The 17865-nt window shown below is 33.6% G+C and overlaps 1 protein-coding gene across 3 annotated transcripts in view; it reads left to right on the plus strand.

Annotated features, from left to right (window-relative positions):
• MAPK10 (mitogen-activated protein kinase 10) overlaps positions 1–17865 on the plus strand; it is a 488347-nt gene that overhangs the window by 398053 nt on the left and 72429 nt on the right. For 2 of the 3 annotated variants that reach the window (XM_068542103.1, XM_068542105.1), the window contains 4 exons: positions 1480–1609; positions 5683–5741; positions 6584–6722; positions 7421–7586. In XM_068542103.1, coding sequence (XP_068398204.1) covers positions 1480–1609; positions 5683–5741; positions 6584–6722; positions 7421–7586 — 494 coding nt within the window. Of the gene's footprint in view, positions 1–1479; positions 1610–5682; positions 5742–6583; positions 6723–7420; positions 7587–10009; positions 10082–17865 lie in introns of all 3 variants that reach the window. The other variant, XM_068542104.1, reaches the window with a different exon arrangement.

Here is a 17865-nt window from a genome sequence, read left to right on the forward strand (position 1 = left end):
GGTAGCCTTTCCCTAGTCTTCACTGACACTCTGTGCTTAGAGTAACAATGGCATTTTCAGAGGACATCCACAGACTGGAATATATTCAGAGGAAGCTGACCAGATGGTACTAGGACTTGAAATCACACTCTGACAAATGGTGGTAGGACCATTTAGCTTAAGAAACAAAAGGCCTAGGGGGGAAATACGAAAAGCTAAGAGTTATTGAGCGCTTACTGAATGCTTATAGAATAGGCCAGATGTTGTGCAAGGTCCTTTAATGGATTGCAAACATTATGGGCTTGTCATGATGAAAAGGGAATACTTTATTTTGAGTTGCCCTGGAAGGCAGGGCTGACAGTAGTTAGTAGAGATCACAGAGAGACAACTCTGTTTATTAGAATGATGACATTTCTAACACTCAGAGCTTTCCAACAACAGAATGAGCTGCCTTTATGTAAAGGGGGTCGATGTTTTTGAAGATGCTCAAGCAGAAACTGGTCAAAATTTGATGGAGATGTTTTGGAGAGGAATAAGTATTAAATGGAGGCATGGACAAGATGAAGTCTAAGACTTTGTCCAAACTTCTCTTGTGAGTCTATTTGCAATACAGCAAACCTCTTATTTATCTTTTAGTTTAGTGGCATGAGCCCTAAATGGTTAATGTCACTTCCAATTCAATAGATCAATAGGATATTGATTGCTCCCTTCTTTCCTAGCAACGAAGACAAAGTCCAGGACAACCCAAATTTGCAGAGATGGAAAAAACTTTGTGAGTGGGTTCATTAGGTATACTATTTAGCAAAAAGAGATTCACTTCCTCATTTGATCCCTAGACCCATGTATTCTGAGTATGGCAGAAACATAAAGCATGGTAAATTCTTCTCAAATGGCTTGAAAGCTTCAAATGTTAGTAGCATTCATTTCTGTCTTTGTATTTAAATGTAATGATTTATGCTTCTGAAACCCTCTCTGACTGCATTCCTTATTTCAAGCTTTGTTATTGTTAATGAGTGCACTTTGAGCATCAGCCCACCTGTGCATTCATGGCAATTAATGTCACACCTTAAAAATTGGTCCTGTGAGTGGGGAAAGAATGAATGTCTACTGAAAACGATCAAAGAACAGTAAAGTTTTACAGCTAAATATAACATATTAGTGGATGAAAAATTCAAGCCCAGAGAGATTAAATGACTTGCCACAGTCGCATGGCCAGTAAGAAAGTTGAGCACTTTTCTTTCTTTTGTCCCCGACTCACTGATGCAATTACATGCTGTTTTCTTGGCAAGATACTATTTTTCTTTTCCTAGCAGGTAGAATGTTTCTATACCAGTCACTCTTACGTCTTTATTTACAGCCTGATTGACATGTGGCTTGAGAAGCAGGTATTTGAGTAGGATTCCAAACTAGTATTTTCCTTATCTGTATCTTTAGTTCGATAGGCGGGAATTCTAAGGGCTCCTTTGTTCTTAATTCTGGATTGCTCTTGGGTCTCTGCAGTGCTGCGTATGATGCTGTTCTTGACAGAAATGTGGCCATTAAGAAGCTCAGCAGACCCTTTCAGAACCAAACGCATGCCAAGAGAGCTTACCGGGAGCTGGTCCTCATGAAGTGTGTGAACCATAAAAACGTGAGTTCTTATTTTAAACCTCTGGTGGTAGGAGGTGGTGAGATTGGGGAAGGAAGATCAGTATGCCAACTTGAGTAGGAAAGGCTTTCTTTACTTTGCAATTTTTGCCCCTTCAGATTGTTTATCCTGCCCATATGCTACATTTGCTTTCATTGTGCTTATGGTAGCTTTCTTCTTAAAAATCATCTGAAAACCGTATGGCATGGAGGGGATGAATCTGATAGATATTTCCCTGTTAAGAAATTAACCGTATTTGGTTATCTTGCTCCAAATTAACCAGAGAACTTCATGCATTTCCAAAAAAAAAAAAAAAAAAAACCCAAACAAACCAAAACAAAACTAAAAATATCTTAAAGAACAATATGCTGTGTTTCTTTATAATAATTTAAATTTAATTATTAACGGTGAAGATTTTTATCCCCTTTTACTTTTAGCTATAGTCTGGCAGTGTCCTCCAACTGTTCAGTGTACACACTGTGCTTTGGCATCTTGCTTTTTGTAGGATTGGGCAAACGTGCAGGGACATATCTGCAGCATACTTCAGAACAGGCTTGTCAAGAACTTTTCACATTGGAACTCAGTAGGGAACACCATTACAGGGCTTTCTTCACTTCAGATTATAATCTTCTTCAAACACCGGCAAAGGCCTCTAGAATTCTTTCTGTGCTCCTGTTCTTCTTAGTAAGGATAAATGGGAGATAATTCTTATTTTAATAAAGACAATTAATAAATAAATTATAATAAATATTTTATACATAATTTATTACATATAAACATATAATAAAAATTAATTATTATAAAACTATAATAATAACTCCTTATAAAGTTTTTCTTGAGTATGAAAATCACAGAATACATGAAATTATCAGTGCAGTTTTATAAACAGGTGAATTTGTCATAAGGCTCTAAGTAGAAGCAAATGAGTGTTTAGTTGAAAGATATTTAAAATACAAATATGTGGATTTAGGCCCAATGACAGTGTTTCTTTTTCCCCCTATTACTCTACTCCAATGACTTTTTAGTTCAGTCATTTGACAGTTAAGTGAATACAATGTGCCAGGTATAGATCTAGATGCTCTAGATGCTAAAAATACAGCAGTGAAGATAAGAGAGACAAATCCCTGCCCATGCGGTGCTCATGTTCTACTGGGAAGAGAAAGGCAGTCTACAAAATAGGTAGGTCAATGTTTAGAATGTCAGATAGTAATAAGTGCTACCAAGGAAAACAAAATGAAGAAGAAAGATAAAAAATACCAGTCAGTGCAGAGTGGGTAGGGTTACTCTTTTAAATAGGTTAAGCAGGAAAGGCCTCACTCAGAAAGAAAAATTTTATGAGGTATGTACCCATCTCTGATTTGGCCAGGCAAGGAACGTGATACCTCGAGAAAGGAATATAGAAATGTTAGAAATGATAATTCCTAAGAAAGATCATTCTGCTAAAGCAATTTGTTCTTTCAGTATGTGAAATAAAGGCAGGAGCAAGATTAACCACATGACCAATTTTTATGATAGCAAAGAGGATGAGAAATACCATAGGCAATGGAAGATGGATGGACACAAGCAATGAAACAACTGCATGGGAAGTTTTAATAGTTTTTTGTTTTCATATATTGAATATTTAGATTTCCCTAATCCTCCCTCCAGCCCCTATAATGCAATAAATATCTTGTGGAGAAATTCCCAGTTACTTTGCCAATTCGAGGGAATCATACTCCCCATTCTTGACTGGAATATGGGGGTTCACATTTATGATACCTAAAAAGGATTTCCAAATTGAAATAATAATCTGTAAATGGCATCCTACCTGCTATGTGTGTATGTGCATATGTTTGTGTATGTACATATGTTTGTATGCATGTATGTATATAAATCTAGGGAAATAAATTTCTGGAACTTGTTAACAGAAAGGAAGTTCACTGACAACCAAATGCAAATTCCACATTAGTGCTTGTAATACTAACTACAAGCAGTCAGAATGAAGAACGCTGGAAATGCTGTGGAAAGTAATGTAAAATAGTGAAGCGATCCCAATTAAGTTTTTAATAATAAAGAAGACAATCCATTTAGAAAATGAACACAATTCTAGGAAGTGATAGCTGGTATGATTGTGGGACCATGAAAGATGTTGATTCACATCTGTGCATTTTAAGATGTTGGAATAAAAAAAGGAACTGAATCAGATTCCTGCCTGAAAACGTTTGAACTAAAATGGAAATACCTGTGATGGTCTGTTTCTAAAGATAAGATTTTTAATTGGTTATTAATAGGAGTTAGGATTTATAAGGGATCAAAGAAAGAACAGAAGAGAAATACTCAGAGGAAAATCAAAGGCAATGAAGGTGTTAAAACAAGAGCATAGAAGGGGAATACAAGAATATATAGTGGAGAATTTACCTTTTAAAATAATAAACCTTGATTTATTTAACATTGTAATGCTATTTTCTAGATTAATTTAGATTACCTAGATTATTTATTCACCAGATAATATGGATTAGCATTTTTTCATCTTTAAGGGTTGTTTGTATGTGTTGTGTGTGTGTGTCCCACACACAGTCTCTGATGTTTTTGTTTGAACAAATATCAAAATGAATTACTTTCTAAGATTAAGTACTATAAAAACAGGCTCACAGTTCCAATGAGAACTATAGACATTTTTCAATACACACCATAACTAAGTATACAGAATAGCAAAGCACTTTAATCACAAGTTTTAAAAATATTTTGAGGGACTTCCCTGGTGGTCCAGTGGTTAAGACTCCATGCTCCCCAAGTAGGGGGTCTGGGTTTGATCCCTGGTCAGGGAACTAGATCCCACGTGCTGCAACTAAGACCTGGCACAGCCAAATAAGTAAATAAATATTTTTAAAAAATATCTTGAAACAGTTTTATTTCCATATGCATATTCCATGCTGCAAGGTTGCTTCAGAAGAGATAATCTCGTGTTTTTAGATATGTTATAACCATTACCCTGTATATATATATGAAAGTATTGGATGGTGTTGTGATTTTTTTTCTCAGTAATTCCTCAATAATTGGAAACTACTGAAGGCCTAAAGCATTCCTTAGATTGACTGCATTTATGTTGAAAATCGTTTTGTTTTGTTTATTACTTCATGTTTCTATACCACTTATGAACTTTATTGAAATTCATTAGTTCATGTTTTAAAGATGTGCAAATCTTTAACTTGTTTTTGTGAAATGGTTGCATCCATCCTATGAGTAGAGGATTGTTATCTATATTTTTTATTTTTATTTCCCTCTGGCACTTTAGTACAGAATATTTAGCTGAAAGACAATTTTGAGTTATTTATGTATGTAATCTCTTTGCATAAAACAAAGTTTTTTTCCTGTTAACATTTACTTATGCTAGAAGGTAAACTTCTTTACTACCTAATATATAAAATAACTAAAACAGGAAACAAAAAATTTTAAAAATCATTTTTATAACTTAAAATACATTTGCCATTAAATTCATCATTGATATCATCCAAGATATACCTTTCCTCACACATACCATTGGAGCATTAGTTTAAATAATATTTGAGTGTGAAATAGAAGCAAAAGAAACTAAAATAACAACACAAAAAAAATCTTGACTTAGAATACCTCCTTAACGTAGAACATCTCCTTGACTTAAACACCACCTTTTCATTTGGAGGAAGACATAGCCTTGCTAAGTCTTGCTGGTTATTTCACTGCTGCCTTACTTTTCTTACATGGCTTTTCCTCTTCTTTGTTTAGTTACATTACGACCCTATATTTACTAAGGAGAATCACACTCTAAAGCAATATGACAATCATATATCTTCTATGACTCTTTTCTCTGCCTAAGAATTTGAGCGTTTTAATTGCATTTTAACCTGAAGACAGATTACATGTCCTTCCTGAATATGTTTTTGAATGTTCTCTGAGACAGTTCTAGAAAATTTTTCCGACTTTTCTATATCGACCATAGCACTAATATGTGACTTTGAGTTGGAATAAGTGCTTGTTTAAATATGCTTTTTAAATAATTCATTTTCTCCCCTTTTCTTTCTCTCCTTCTTCTGTCCCTTCCACTATCTCTTCTCCAGATTATTAGTTTATTAAATGTCTTCACACCCCAGAAAACGCTGGAGGAGTTCCAAGATGTGTAAGTAACAAAACTCATGAAGGAAGGGGGAGCATGACATTCAAATAACTCAAGTGATATTGACAAAAATCAGATGAATGAAATCCCTTGTAGAGATCAAAGGGAGGTAAGAACTGGCGGCAAATGAAAGGGATCCAGTGACAGGAGAGAAGGTTCTGTTTCTGCTGCTTCTTCCTGGAAAGACACTTCTGCTACTTTCTGGCCTTATGGCTCTTTGTGCTTTGTTGCCCCATGTTCTTAGTTCAGTCAGAATCAGGGAAGGCTTACTATTTATTCTATATTTTTACTTATTTTTAATTTATTCTGTGAGCTTTCTAGAATGAGTCAATTCACTTTGAGAAATATTAATGACGGACATGATAAAAAATCATCCTTAATCTTTCTTTCTATTTTTGTGGTGCCTTTGATTTTGTGCAAAAAAACCTTCCAGAAGTATAATGACAATAAGCAGAGGAGAGGAAGTGAATCCTAGCACGTTGTCTTATTTAACACAGATACCTTGCATTTAATGGAAGATGCTATTCTGAATTTTTTTCTTATTTGTAATCATAATACACGGGAAAGAGTTCAGGGAATTCAGGGTAAAATGAAAACAAGATGAAGGTACAAAATATACGGACAGGAACCACACACTAATAAATGCTGCTTCTATTAGCATCTTTGTGGTAGAGTTACCATGGCTAACGTGCATGCAATACTTGGAGGTTTTTCATATACTTAATTCAGTCAAAAGTTGAGCTGGGAAGTTCGGAAACTTATAGATTTAGGAGAGGATCCTGACTTGTTTGAAGGACTTCACGTGTCTTGTGATTTGGAGCTTACAATGTGGATTTACCTTGCAGTTACTTAGTAATGGAACTGATGGATGCCAACTTGTGTCAGGTGATTCAGATGGAGTTAGACCACGAGCGAATGTCTTACCTGCTATACCAAATGTTGTGTGGCATCAAGCACCTTCACTCTGCTGGAATTATTCACAGGGTAAGAATACTTAGTCCAGAATTATAATGAAGATGCTTGTGGAGAAGAGAAAGAGCAACTGTAGATTATTTTCTTTATGTAGGGGAGCTTGGTTAAATATAATGTACTTCATTTATTTTACTATAGAATTAGCACATAGTTCACTAATGTGTAGGAGGAGATTTCAGCACACTGTAGTTGGTTTTGTTTAACATATTTTTTCAGCTCATTGAGAGTCAGCTTTCAAGGCTTCTCAGAAATTCTGATTGGCAGAGTCATATGTGCAGCTGAAACAAGACAGTTCATTTCCACTGTTTCTGGTCACATAAAGACAGCAGCCCTGATCCGCTCTTCTGTCTGGCCTAGAAATGAAGTATAAACTAAAAGGTTTATGTTGCCATAAGGAGAAACCTAACAGATGACAACAAATGATGTTTTTTTCTAAAAAGCTCTTCCCAAGATGAGCCTAAATTGTAAAAATGATACGGTTCTCTTCTGGGTTTAAAAAAGCTTCTGAGGATGTTAAAACAAAGAAATCCCAAAACTAATTGTAAACTTCTTTTGGGAAGTACTCTTTTGCTTTACATAGGGCTCTACAGTCAATGGCGGGCGGGCACCCATCAGTGCTATTGCAAGACTGCCATGTTGATTGAGTAGATGGAAATCACCTGTTCCATTTGGTGCTAGCTTTTAATTTCTTCTCTTGTTCCTATTGTCAGGACTTGAAACCAAGTAACATTGTAGTCAAGTCTGATTGTACATTGAAAATCCTAGACTTTGGATTGGCCAGGACAGCAGGCACAAGCTTCATGATGACTCCTTATGTGGTGACACGTTATTACAGGGCCCCTGAGGTTATTCTGGGAATGGGCTACAAGGAGAACGGTAAGGATGCTTCTGAGTACCAGCCAAAGAAACTGTGAAGAAAATGAGTACGTGTTTTAGATAGCCAAGAGTAATGTTCTCTCTCATGTATATGAACTTTTTAAAAAATAAGGCTGCCAGCTTTCATATTCAGAGGTTTTTAAAAAAATATTACTACGAAGAATCACTCATTAAACATGTGAAGGATGTTTCTGAGAAGTAAGCTTGGTTAGAAGAACACTGAAATGTCATAGCTAAAAGGAATTGTAAATGGAGTCTGATTAAACAGTCAAGTGGATACTGATTAGCATACATGCTATAGATATTGAGAAAAATTGCTATTTAGGTGGCAGCTCAGCTCAAAGTGAGTATTAACAGGAAGAAATCTATCTACTGCATTTAGCCATTTGGCTTTATGTCACTTCTTAGATTGATGGCTCTAGTCTTAGGAAAAGACAAACAAAAAGATACCACAAATCCTTGGAGCAAGAATATTCACAAATGCTCAATGCACAGTCAATTTAGAATAATCCAAATTGTTCAAGTTGGATAAGAATTTCTTTAATACTTTAAAGTGTTCCATAAGTAATAGTTAAGGTAGCAATTGCCTAGTAAGTTTTAATAAATTCTAAAACCATAGAGAGAGAAAAGTATTAAATTTTACACTATTGATTTTATGAAGAAAATCTAGTATTCATGAACACTTTAAAAGAAAAGGTAGAAAGAATCTTCAAAATGTATTCTAATTTGATTTTATTAAAATGAAGGATTTTTAAAAATACTTATTAGAAAGCATTGCAATATATTATTTTTAAAAGAATATCTCTAATAAGTAATGAGGTGTTTTAAAATCACATCCACTATATTTAGGAATTAAACTTGTCTTAAATTAGAATTGTATAAATGCACTCAATGTACCTTTCATACTCATTTTGATATTCTATTTAGTTCCTGGCAATCTATAAGTTTTATAGAAATAATTATCATTGTATTTTTATGTGTAGGTGCTACAGAGTACTTTTATGAAAATTCCCTGGCCACCAAAGTTTTAAAAAATTTCTTTGTGCCCTTCCAGATTAGAAGAGAGCCAATACTTTTGTGCATTTGTGCAGAGGAAGGGAAAAAGTTCTTAGGAAGGTCAGGTTTACTTTGTTGGACAATGGCAGAATTCTAATCCGTTTTGACTTGGAGGAGGAAAATCTAGTCCTCTTCCCAAGGCAATACCACATGTAACTTATTTGGAAAAGAAGATAGTTGTATACATTCTTCATAAGTTATTTTTAAAAAATCAAAGTGGGAACCAATTACAAAATTCAAGAAATCAAGAATCTACAAGAATCTGGTGGGGGGGGATGTTCTGAATTTGCTATTATGGATTTTCAGATCTTTGCTGTACAGATGGCATGTGATCTCATCTCTTGTTCTTCCCTCACTAGAAAGGATTGCAAGTTGCTGCCTTAGTTTTTTGGCTTCTCCTGTTCCATGGAGAAAGCACACCTAGCACCCTTGTGCTGCTCTCACCTCCATACAGGATAAAGGTTATCATGCAGAAAAACCTGCTTGCTCTGACAACGGGCATGCCCAGCTACCCTTTGCACCGAACCCTGCCTTCCTTCCCCAAGGAGCATTTTAGCCTAATGTTTCTGCCCCAGAGTTCCCTTTGTCCTTACTAAAAAGCGAGTTGGAAGAGGGTAAAGGTGAATCCTGTTTTGTTAACAAGTATGACAATTGAGGAACGTATGTGTGTAACAACTTTTTAACACCTTTAATACTTTATTTATGTCATGACTCCTTTATACATGTGCAAATTATTTATGCATCTTTTTTCTTGAAATATTTCAAACAGAAACAAAAACTGATATTTATTTACAAGAATAACTTCTGAAGGAAAAACTAAGTCTTGAATACCAGGGATTCCAATATTTCTGCCTTTAAACCATGGTTCCAGCCATTTCCTAGTTTCTTGGATTTGGTTGCATGTACCTTATTTTGGACCAAGAAAAAGGGGGTCTCTAGTTGCCCTATTCCGTGTAACTGAATAGAATAGAAAATGGAAACAGCCACCCCTAAGGGTCGATTAAGATTATTTTCTCTGCATCCAGCAAATGACATCGAAAACCCTTTGGTGGCTTTTAGCTGTCACCTGGCATGGAGATACTTTTGGTTAAGCTGCTGCTTTTCCATGCTACCATTTTATGGCACTAAAGGGCAATCTAAGGCACTCATAAAGTAACTTTAAAAAATTAATTTGAGTTCTTATACTAGATGTTGTTTATGTGATATTATATTGCTCGTTTTAACTCACCTTTTTGGCCAACTTTTGGTGGGAGACAAAATTTGTACCTTCTAATCAAACTGTTCTTTTTCCTCCTCCTTCAGAGATCAATTATCTTAGTTAACTTTACTCTCCTCCCTTTTCTTCACTTCCCTCTCTCTTATTCTAGTGGATATATGGTCTGTGGGATGCATTATGGGAGAAATGGTTCGCCACAAAATCCTCTTTCCAGGAAGGGACTGTATCCTTGTACCTTTTTGCTGCAGCCTTACCTGTTTTGTTCTCTCTCCCTTTAAACACATAATGATTTTGCCAGGAGAGTAAAGATAGAAGCAAAAAGTTGGGTAAGTGGTATAATTGTGACTAAAAAAAAAGTGATTATTTCTCTAATCTGACCAGTACTGAAGACTACGTACCTCAATGGTTTGTTTTAATTAAATTTTCAATGGGTTTTTTTCTTCTTAAATTTTCTTATCTGTAACTCAAAATAGCAGTCACTATTTGCAAGTATTATCTATCTTCCTTCTAAAACCATTTTATGCTTCAACAAATTTAGGCGTAATTATTTCTCTACTTGCTGACATCTTAAGCTTCTGTCCATGCCTTTATTGATTTGAATTACTCTTGACACTATAGCCAGTCTTAAATAGTTTAATATAGCACATCTTCCTTCAAACAAGAACTTCCACATTTAAAAATCATAATTATTATTCAAATTGCTGGAGGTCAGGTGGGTTTAAAATAGGCTTTCCTCATCTGACTTGGAGATGTGACTTAGACATAGATAATTGCTTTTCCAATGAAATTTAGAATTAAAGAAATGAAATATACAATGTGAGGAGTATAGTCAATTAAAAAAAAAGCAGTGTTGATTTGTGTTCTACCACTTAGTCTTCTACTAGATTCCATCAGAAATTTCTTGGACAGGTATCTCTGATTTGGAATTATTAAAAGAGCTGGTATATATCTGAAAGGATCAAAAGTTCACTCTTTAACAAAGGCACATATATATGTTTGTAATATATCAATAAGAAAGTTTACATATTAATAGAAAATATATTTTTATAAATACAGAAATACCCTGTTAACACACAATTGTGCAAATCTAAGTACAACAACTGAGAACTTTAACAACGATAATGCAAGAGTGAGTTCAATATATTTATTACATTGGAAGTTTTTTAGAAATTGGCAGTAAACATGTGATCCATAACTATTAAGTATTGTATTTGATTAATAAGAAAGCTCTATTAAGAACTCTTATAATGTAAGAAAGATTATTATTGTTATTTAGTAGGAATAGAAGAAAAGGCCAATGATAAAAAAAATCTGACAATAGAAAGTTGGTGCCACAATGACCATGCATTTAATGTAGGCATTTATTTATTCTGCTGTATATTAATAAGATATTCTCTAAATTCCAATAGTAATATAATAGTAATGACATCTTCTACAACTACAGTATCCAATAGGTAGCCACTAGCCACATTAGCTCTTGAAATATGGTTAGTCTGAATTCAGAGGTGTTATATGTGCAAAATGCCTACTGGATTTTGAAGATATAAAAAGAAAATGTAAAATATCTCAATTTTCATATTGATTATGTATTTAAATGATAATATTTCATTTTACTTTAAATTAGTTATTGAATTTATTTTGAGGATCAATTACATACAAATCATGTAGTTGGTTTGAACAATATTGTAATTCACATTCATATGTATTGATTTCATACAAAAGTAGGAATTTGTGTGTGTGTGCGTGTGTGTGTGCTTTTGTCTTTGGGGTACAGTACATTTCAGACTGAAAAAACCCAGAACTTCTCAGTCAATTCCCAAAGACAAAATGTTACAAAATATCTCGTTCCCATGTGACATTGTTGTTACAGTCACTTGATTCCCATGTAGCATGGTTCTCTGAGATCTAATTTAGCTATTCAGGCATTTATCAGGGTTCTTTTTCTCTTATTTTAGCAGTATTAAATTTAAAAGTCAATAGAATTAGGAAAAATTAAAACATTTTTGAACCCAAAATACCCTTCAGATAAACAAGCAAAGATAATAGCACCATATTGATAATTCTACATTCTTCCAGATATTGTTCTCTTGGAGGTCTGTTTTTCCTTTTATCCTAGTTTATTTTTTAGAAAAATGTTTAGAACTGTAAGTAAATTGTGCAAATATCAATACATAAAATATATATCCTTGATAAATATGGTCCTAAAAATTAAATAAACCCCAATACACAAAATGTAGATTGTAATAAGTGTTTGTATTCTGTATTCCTTTATCTCCTGTGATGATTATATAAAATACTGGTATCCGATAGCCTAGTGCCATATATTGCTGACCTATAAGTCAGTGGGGAAGTTACATAAAGTCATTATAGTGGAAAATATCTTGCTTAAGTTAAATTTTACTTAAATATAGGTAAATAACTTTCAGATGAAATGCATTGGAATTCATTTTGCCTATAATTAAAATTATAATTTAATGTCTTAGTCATGACCATATTTAAAAATTAAACTAAACCATAAAAGTCCCTATTAAACAATGGATTACATGTACTATATGTTTTTGAGTAGAATTGTTTCATTAATTTTTATATGAAGTTATTATCATTTTGTGATTAGAGCTTACTACCAATAATAAAGGGATCAGAGCATTGAAGTAACTTCACTAGGCCAGGATGATCAGACACAAGTTTGGGGGCTGATGGAGCTTATTTATAGGGAGAAGAATCATACCAATATTTTAACATATTGAAATGATTCCAGCATTTACTGGAAGTAATATCAAATTTTAGTATATGGTAATTTATACCTTGACTACTTCCAAGATTCTTCAGATACTTAAAAAAACAATCTAAGTGAATAATTCACTTAGAATTATTCAGAGTAATTTCTGTTGAATTTCTCTGACGCTGAAAAATTATGTTATAATACTCTATCATCATAATCAACATTATTCCTCTCGCTGAACAGAACTTTTTAATGCTCCTTTTTTAAAATCTGGACCCTAAGTAAAAGTAGTAAAACACCTTCAAAAATTGGGAAATCTTATGAAATTATCATTGATGACCGAAGTTTTAGCTATTTTCCTCTGTTAAAATTGTATTTAACATTTTGCATTTTGAGAAACATTGTGTGGATTTATTGACTATTGATACGATCCAGATGGTATCACAAGGTAGTTTCTTGATGACTAAACGTGTTGGCAACCTACATACATAAATATTTTACTTTTTTACTTTTACTTTTATTAGTTTGTTAGCTTTTTTAATATCCAAAGGAACATTTATAAAGTGTTTGTTTTTCTTGTGTAAAGAGTTTCTTAATTATATAAACATACACTATTATACACTCAATTTTCATTATGGTTTTATGATTAAAACCTATTTCATAGCATATATGCTGACAAAATATATAGTATTACTAATAATTCTTGGGCCCATGATGAATTTCAAGCCAAAGAACAATAAATATGCCAGGTCCATTATTTTATTTACATAGTCCAATGATCATATAAGAGGCATCAGTGACTTTATATTTCATTAAGATTTTGGTTTTTTTAATAGTAAATTGTAGTAAAGCAGTTTTATGATACTTCCTTAGAAGCTTTTTTTTGTTTTTTGTTTTTTTAAAGGACTATCTAGTTCCTGACTCCTTCCATCCACTCCACAGCCCAACCAGGGCATTCTGTTTTCTTGTTTACTGAAGTCTCATATAATACCAGTATAGTTTTCATATAATACCAGTTCTTTCCTTAAGCCTGCTTCTTTTAAATATATTCTTTCTACCTTATTTTTTCCATTCTACTTCAAATGGTAGCACCTTTTTTGAGCAAGGTCTGTGATATTCCCTTATTTTGAGTTCTGGCCAAAGTTCTCTGGACCTGGGAAATGTTAAAAATAGGCACACCATATTCATTTGAAACTTCTGGACCTCAAGCATATTATCTCCAATTAAAGCTGACAGATTGCTAAAACACTGCCTCTTGCCTTTCCCTCGGAGGACATGAGAAATTTCAGTTAGAAAGAAAAGGATGTACATATAATCTTTCCAAGAAGCCAGGTTATTAAGGAACAGAGAATGATTTGCCAAAAATATATTTGAAGAAATGAAGAAAACATCCTCAGATTAACTGAGTATCATATCTTTTCTAAACTTGAACAAATGAAAATTAGGAATAATCAAAGTAAGGTGAGCAAAAATTGGAGGTTGTGGATTATTATATCCATCTAGTACAGATAGATATTCTTAATCCTTCTTCCCTCTTTGAAATAACTCTGCTTACTTCCTAATAAACTTTTGCAACTAATACATTGCTATATTCTGCATCTTCTATCTAATATTATGGTAGTACAACATTATCTCAAATAATATATAATTTATGACTTTAAATAAAATTGGGATGTAAAAATTAGTCATTCTTTCACACCCATAAGCAAATTGCCAATAATCACAAACATTTGAAAAAATAAGACAATTTTTTTTCTTTGTATTTGCTTAAAAGAATATATTTTCACCATGAATTTGTGAATACTCTTCTCTATTATTATTACTTTGAGAAAATCAGAGTAAGGTGGGAATCACTAGAATGGGAGCTGGAGATTCTGAGGTTATCTGAACAGATGGGAGGAGGAGAGAGTTATAAGAGCAAGATCCCTCTCCCAAGAAATTTAGAGTAGTCCAGAATGTAACAGAGGGTAGGATAAGGCATGAAGGTGATAAAAGAAGTTGAGAGAAATACACAGAAAAGGGGCAGAAAGTGAGGGAAGACACAGAGAACAGACGTTGGGGGTGGAACAGAAGGAAGAAATTGAGGAGATGGAACTTGACTCCTTGATGCCTTGGAGAGGAGCTATTAAGTGACCATGGACAAAGCTCCACTAGGACTGCTGGGTCCCCCAGGAGTCTCCTGTCTCCTGGAAATGGATATAGAAAGGTTTAAAAGCATATTATTTTTCCTTATCCCTCTACAGTTCTGTAGGCAGAGTACTGAAAGATCTTTAAAAATAAGGTGAAATATTTGAGGGGGTAAAACTGCAGACAACAAAACACATTCCTTAGTCACTACGTGTTCTATTCCATTCAAACTGTCCTTGGCCTGCTTGGTCCTTAGGACAAAGTTTGTGAACAGTGATACCTATTGTGGGACTCTTTCTCCCTTCAGCAGTCAAATGAGTCTCCAGCGCATAAGGGCTCCAAGAACTTACTCTGGTCCTCTTAGCTTTAGTCATGTGACATCTCCTACCAACTTCAATTTACTTTATAAAATACCTCCTTTGCCTGCCTTACAGGATGGCTGTGATGATATCATTTGATACATATAAAACATTAGATGTTTACAAACATACACATACCTTTAAATACCTTTAAAAGATAAGGAACTTCAGTTTTTATGGTATGAAGTTAGTTTGGGGGCACTCCGGCCCAAATAACCTTCAAATTGAATTAGATAAACTATAAAAAATAGAAATAACCAAAAGACCACCTAGAATAAAAAAATTTCTCAAGTGATGAGAAACCAAAATTATCTGTGAATTAGACAGTAAAAGGAAAGAAAATGAATAGTTTGTCACTTACTAAAGCACTTCTTCAAGTTGATGTGCAGAATGAAGTGAGGATAATTACCCAAATCTTCAGGGAGCTTGTAATTAATTTGGTGATAATGTGAGACATTCAGAGCCAGCATTCACTATTTGTTCATCAGAACATGAAAAGTTTAAAGAAAAAAAAAATTTTTTTCAACATCAGGATTTCTTTAAATTCCTTATTTGTGTACACTGCAGAATTACACGATTTTAAAGATGACAATTTAATATTTTGTTGCAGTAAATAATTGTTTGTCTTTTATAAAAGAATATTTTAAAAATTCATTAGTCTACAGTTTTATTTATAATTTAACATAAAGCTAAAGATTTTCTCCTCTGTTGTAAGTTTAAATGGATTTTCTTCTGTTTTGTTAAAAAAGCAAATCAATGATATGACATTTATAAAATAAAGGTTAGTCATTAATACGATGCCATAGAAGTCATAAAGAAGGAAAAGCAAGTTAAACAGGTAGTCTCAAGGAGAAAATCTTCCTCTGTTTCCTGGAATTAGAATATTTAGCATTGTGTTCTGTGAATGTTTTTTTATTTTTTTACTGAGATTCACAAGTGCAAAGTAGGTACATTCACAGTTTATTTATGCATATCAGTAGCCTTTTATAATTCCATCTTTGTGCTGAAGTTTAAAACAATGTGCTTTTGTAAAATATCTAATTAAATTTTAACTTTTAAAACAAACTTTTCAAAGAAATGATGTTCAGATTTTAGAAAACCATATTAAATCTTCTTCGTATTGTACTTTGAAGTATTCGTTGAAAGAAAATTTATCAAAGCCCATTGTCTGAATCCTATGCTAAATAAAAATATAATTAGGTTAAGGAGAAAAGCATTGTAGTCTCACAATTGCGTTACCAGAGCCGCATAATCTCCTGGATAGGAAACATTTGCCAGGTTGCTGGTTAGAAGCTCACATAGTCCAAAATATATTTCATCACAGATCACAATCCAAGCCACTGGGGTGTGGAAGTAGCAGTAAAGTGCTTCCTTTATTTAGATTTAAACTGCCACGACCTATATTATATCATTTCTATCACTTGGATAAAGTATAAAAAAGATAATTTAGTATAATCTAATGCCTGACAAATAATACACTTGAGATTTTCTCACCTAGAAAACTTATAACCATATTTTAGTAACACCAAAACTTACTTAACATTCCTTCTAAGGAAAGTGACTCAGTTTCTGCCTGTCACAGTTGCAAATGAATCTGCTCTCTGCCTCTGGGAATACTGATGATGAGCGGGGAAATGTAATGAATCAGAACCATAAAAGCAACCAGAATTCTACCTCGGCAGCATTAGTGTACAAAACTCTTATGGAGACCCAAATACCGTATCAGACTGTCTCAGAAAGCATCAAAATCCAGTTTCCAACTGTGATTGAATTTGCCAATTTCTTCTAAGGTCTATTCACAGTCAGTATTCATTGGAATATCTTGAAATTTTCATAGAATAATCCAGTTTCACCCTGATAAGCAGATATGCATATTAGATGAGGGAAGGCTTACTACTACCCCTGGTTCCAACAAGATTTATTATCAAATTCTTTTATTGCCTATTTCCTGTTTTAGTTGTGATGACTAATTAATAAAATTTGATGCAATGGCTTTCTCTTGAGAAATCATCCTGTCTTGAGTAATAAAAATCTATATAAATTCATGTGCATATACTCTACTTTTATAATTTATAATAATAGGGCTTATCATTTCCAGGCACAAGGCTTAGCATTTCCGTGGCATAAGCATGGAAAGTCTGTAGGAATAGTGAATCATGAGGGAACTTAAATGGAATTTGGAAATTGAAGAGATTTCCAGGACATTATTACTCAGAAAAGATACATTAAATAAAGAAAATGGAATTCAGTATATTCATCAGTAGTTCAGATCTTGAGTTTATATATCTCTGCATTATTTTTATGTGAAAGCTTTGTGATCTATTGTCTATTTTAGCTTCTGACATGAAGATAAGTTTCCAAAACTGTTCTCCTTTTACTTTGAAATATCTGTATCCAGCAGAGCCACACAAATGAGAATGGGGAGATATAGCAGTTATTAAACCAACAACAGTCTAGAACCAACTGAGATTGAAGCAATACCAGGACTAAGATTCCATGTAGGTCATCTGTTGTTATTGTTGTTGCTGTTGTTTAAAGGCATAGGTGAGGGAGAGTGAAAATCAAGGGATTTTAGTCTGAAAGATGAAAATTTTCCAGTTTTAGAAGAACGGCTGGAGATCATAGATTATATTCACATATTTTAAGATTATTATTTGGATTAGGGAACAGGGTAATTCCTGTTTAGATAATGGAGAGAAGTTCCATAGAGTCAGCTGTGATGTGGAATGCCTTTCTAAGTGGTTTCAGCAGTGAAAAGGATTGCCCAGTGAGTAAGCTTTCCTCATTGGAAAAATTTCT

The sequence above is a fragment of the Eschrichtius robustus genome, chromosome 4 (genome assembly GCF_028021215.1).
Source record: "Eschrichtius robustus isolate mEscRob2 chromosome 4, mEscRob2.pri, whole genome shotgun sequence".
Taxonomy (NCBI): domain Eukaryota; kingdom Metazoa; phylum Chordata; class Mammalia; order Artiodactyla; family Eschrichtiidae; genus Eschrichtius; species Eschrichtius robustus.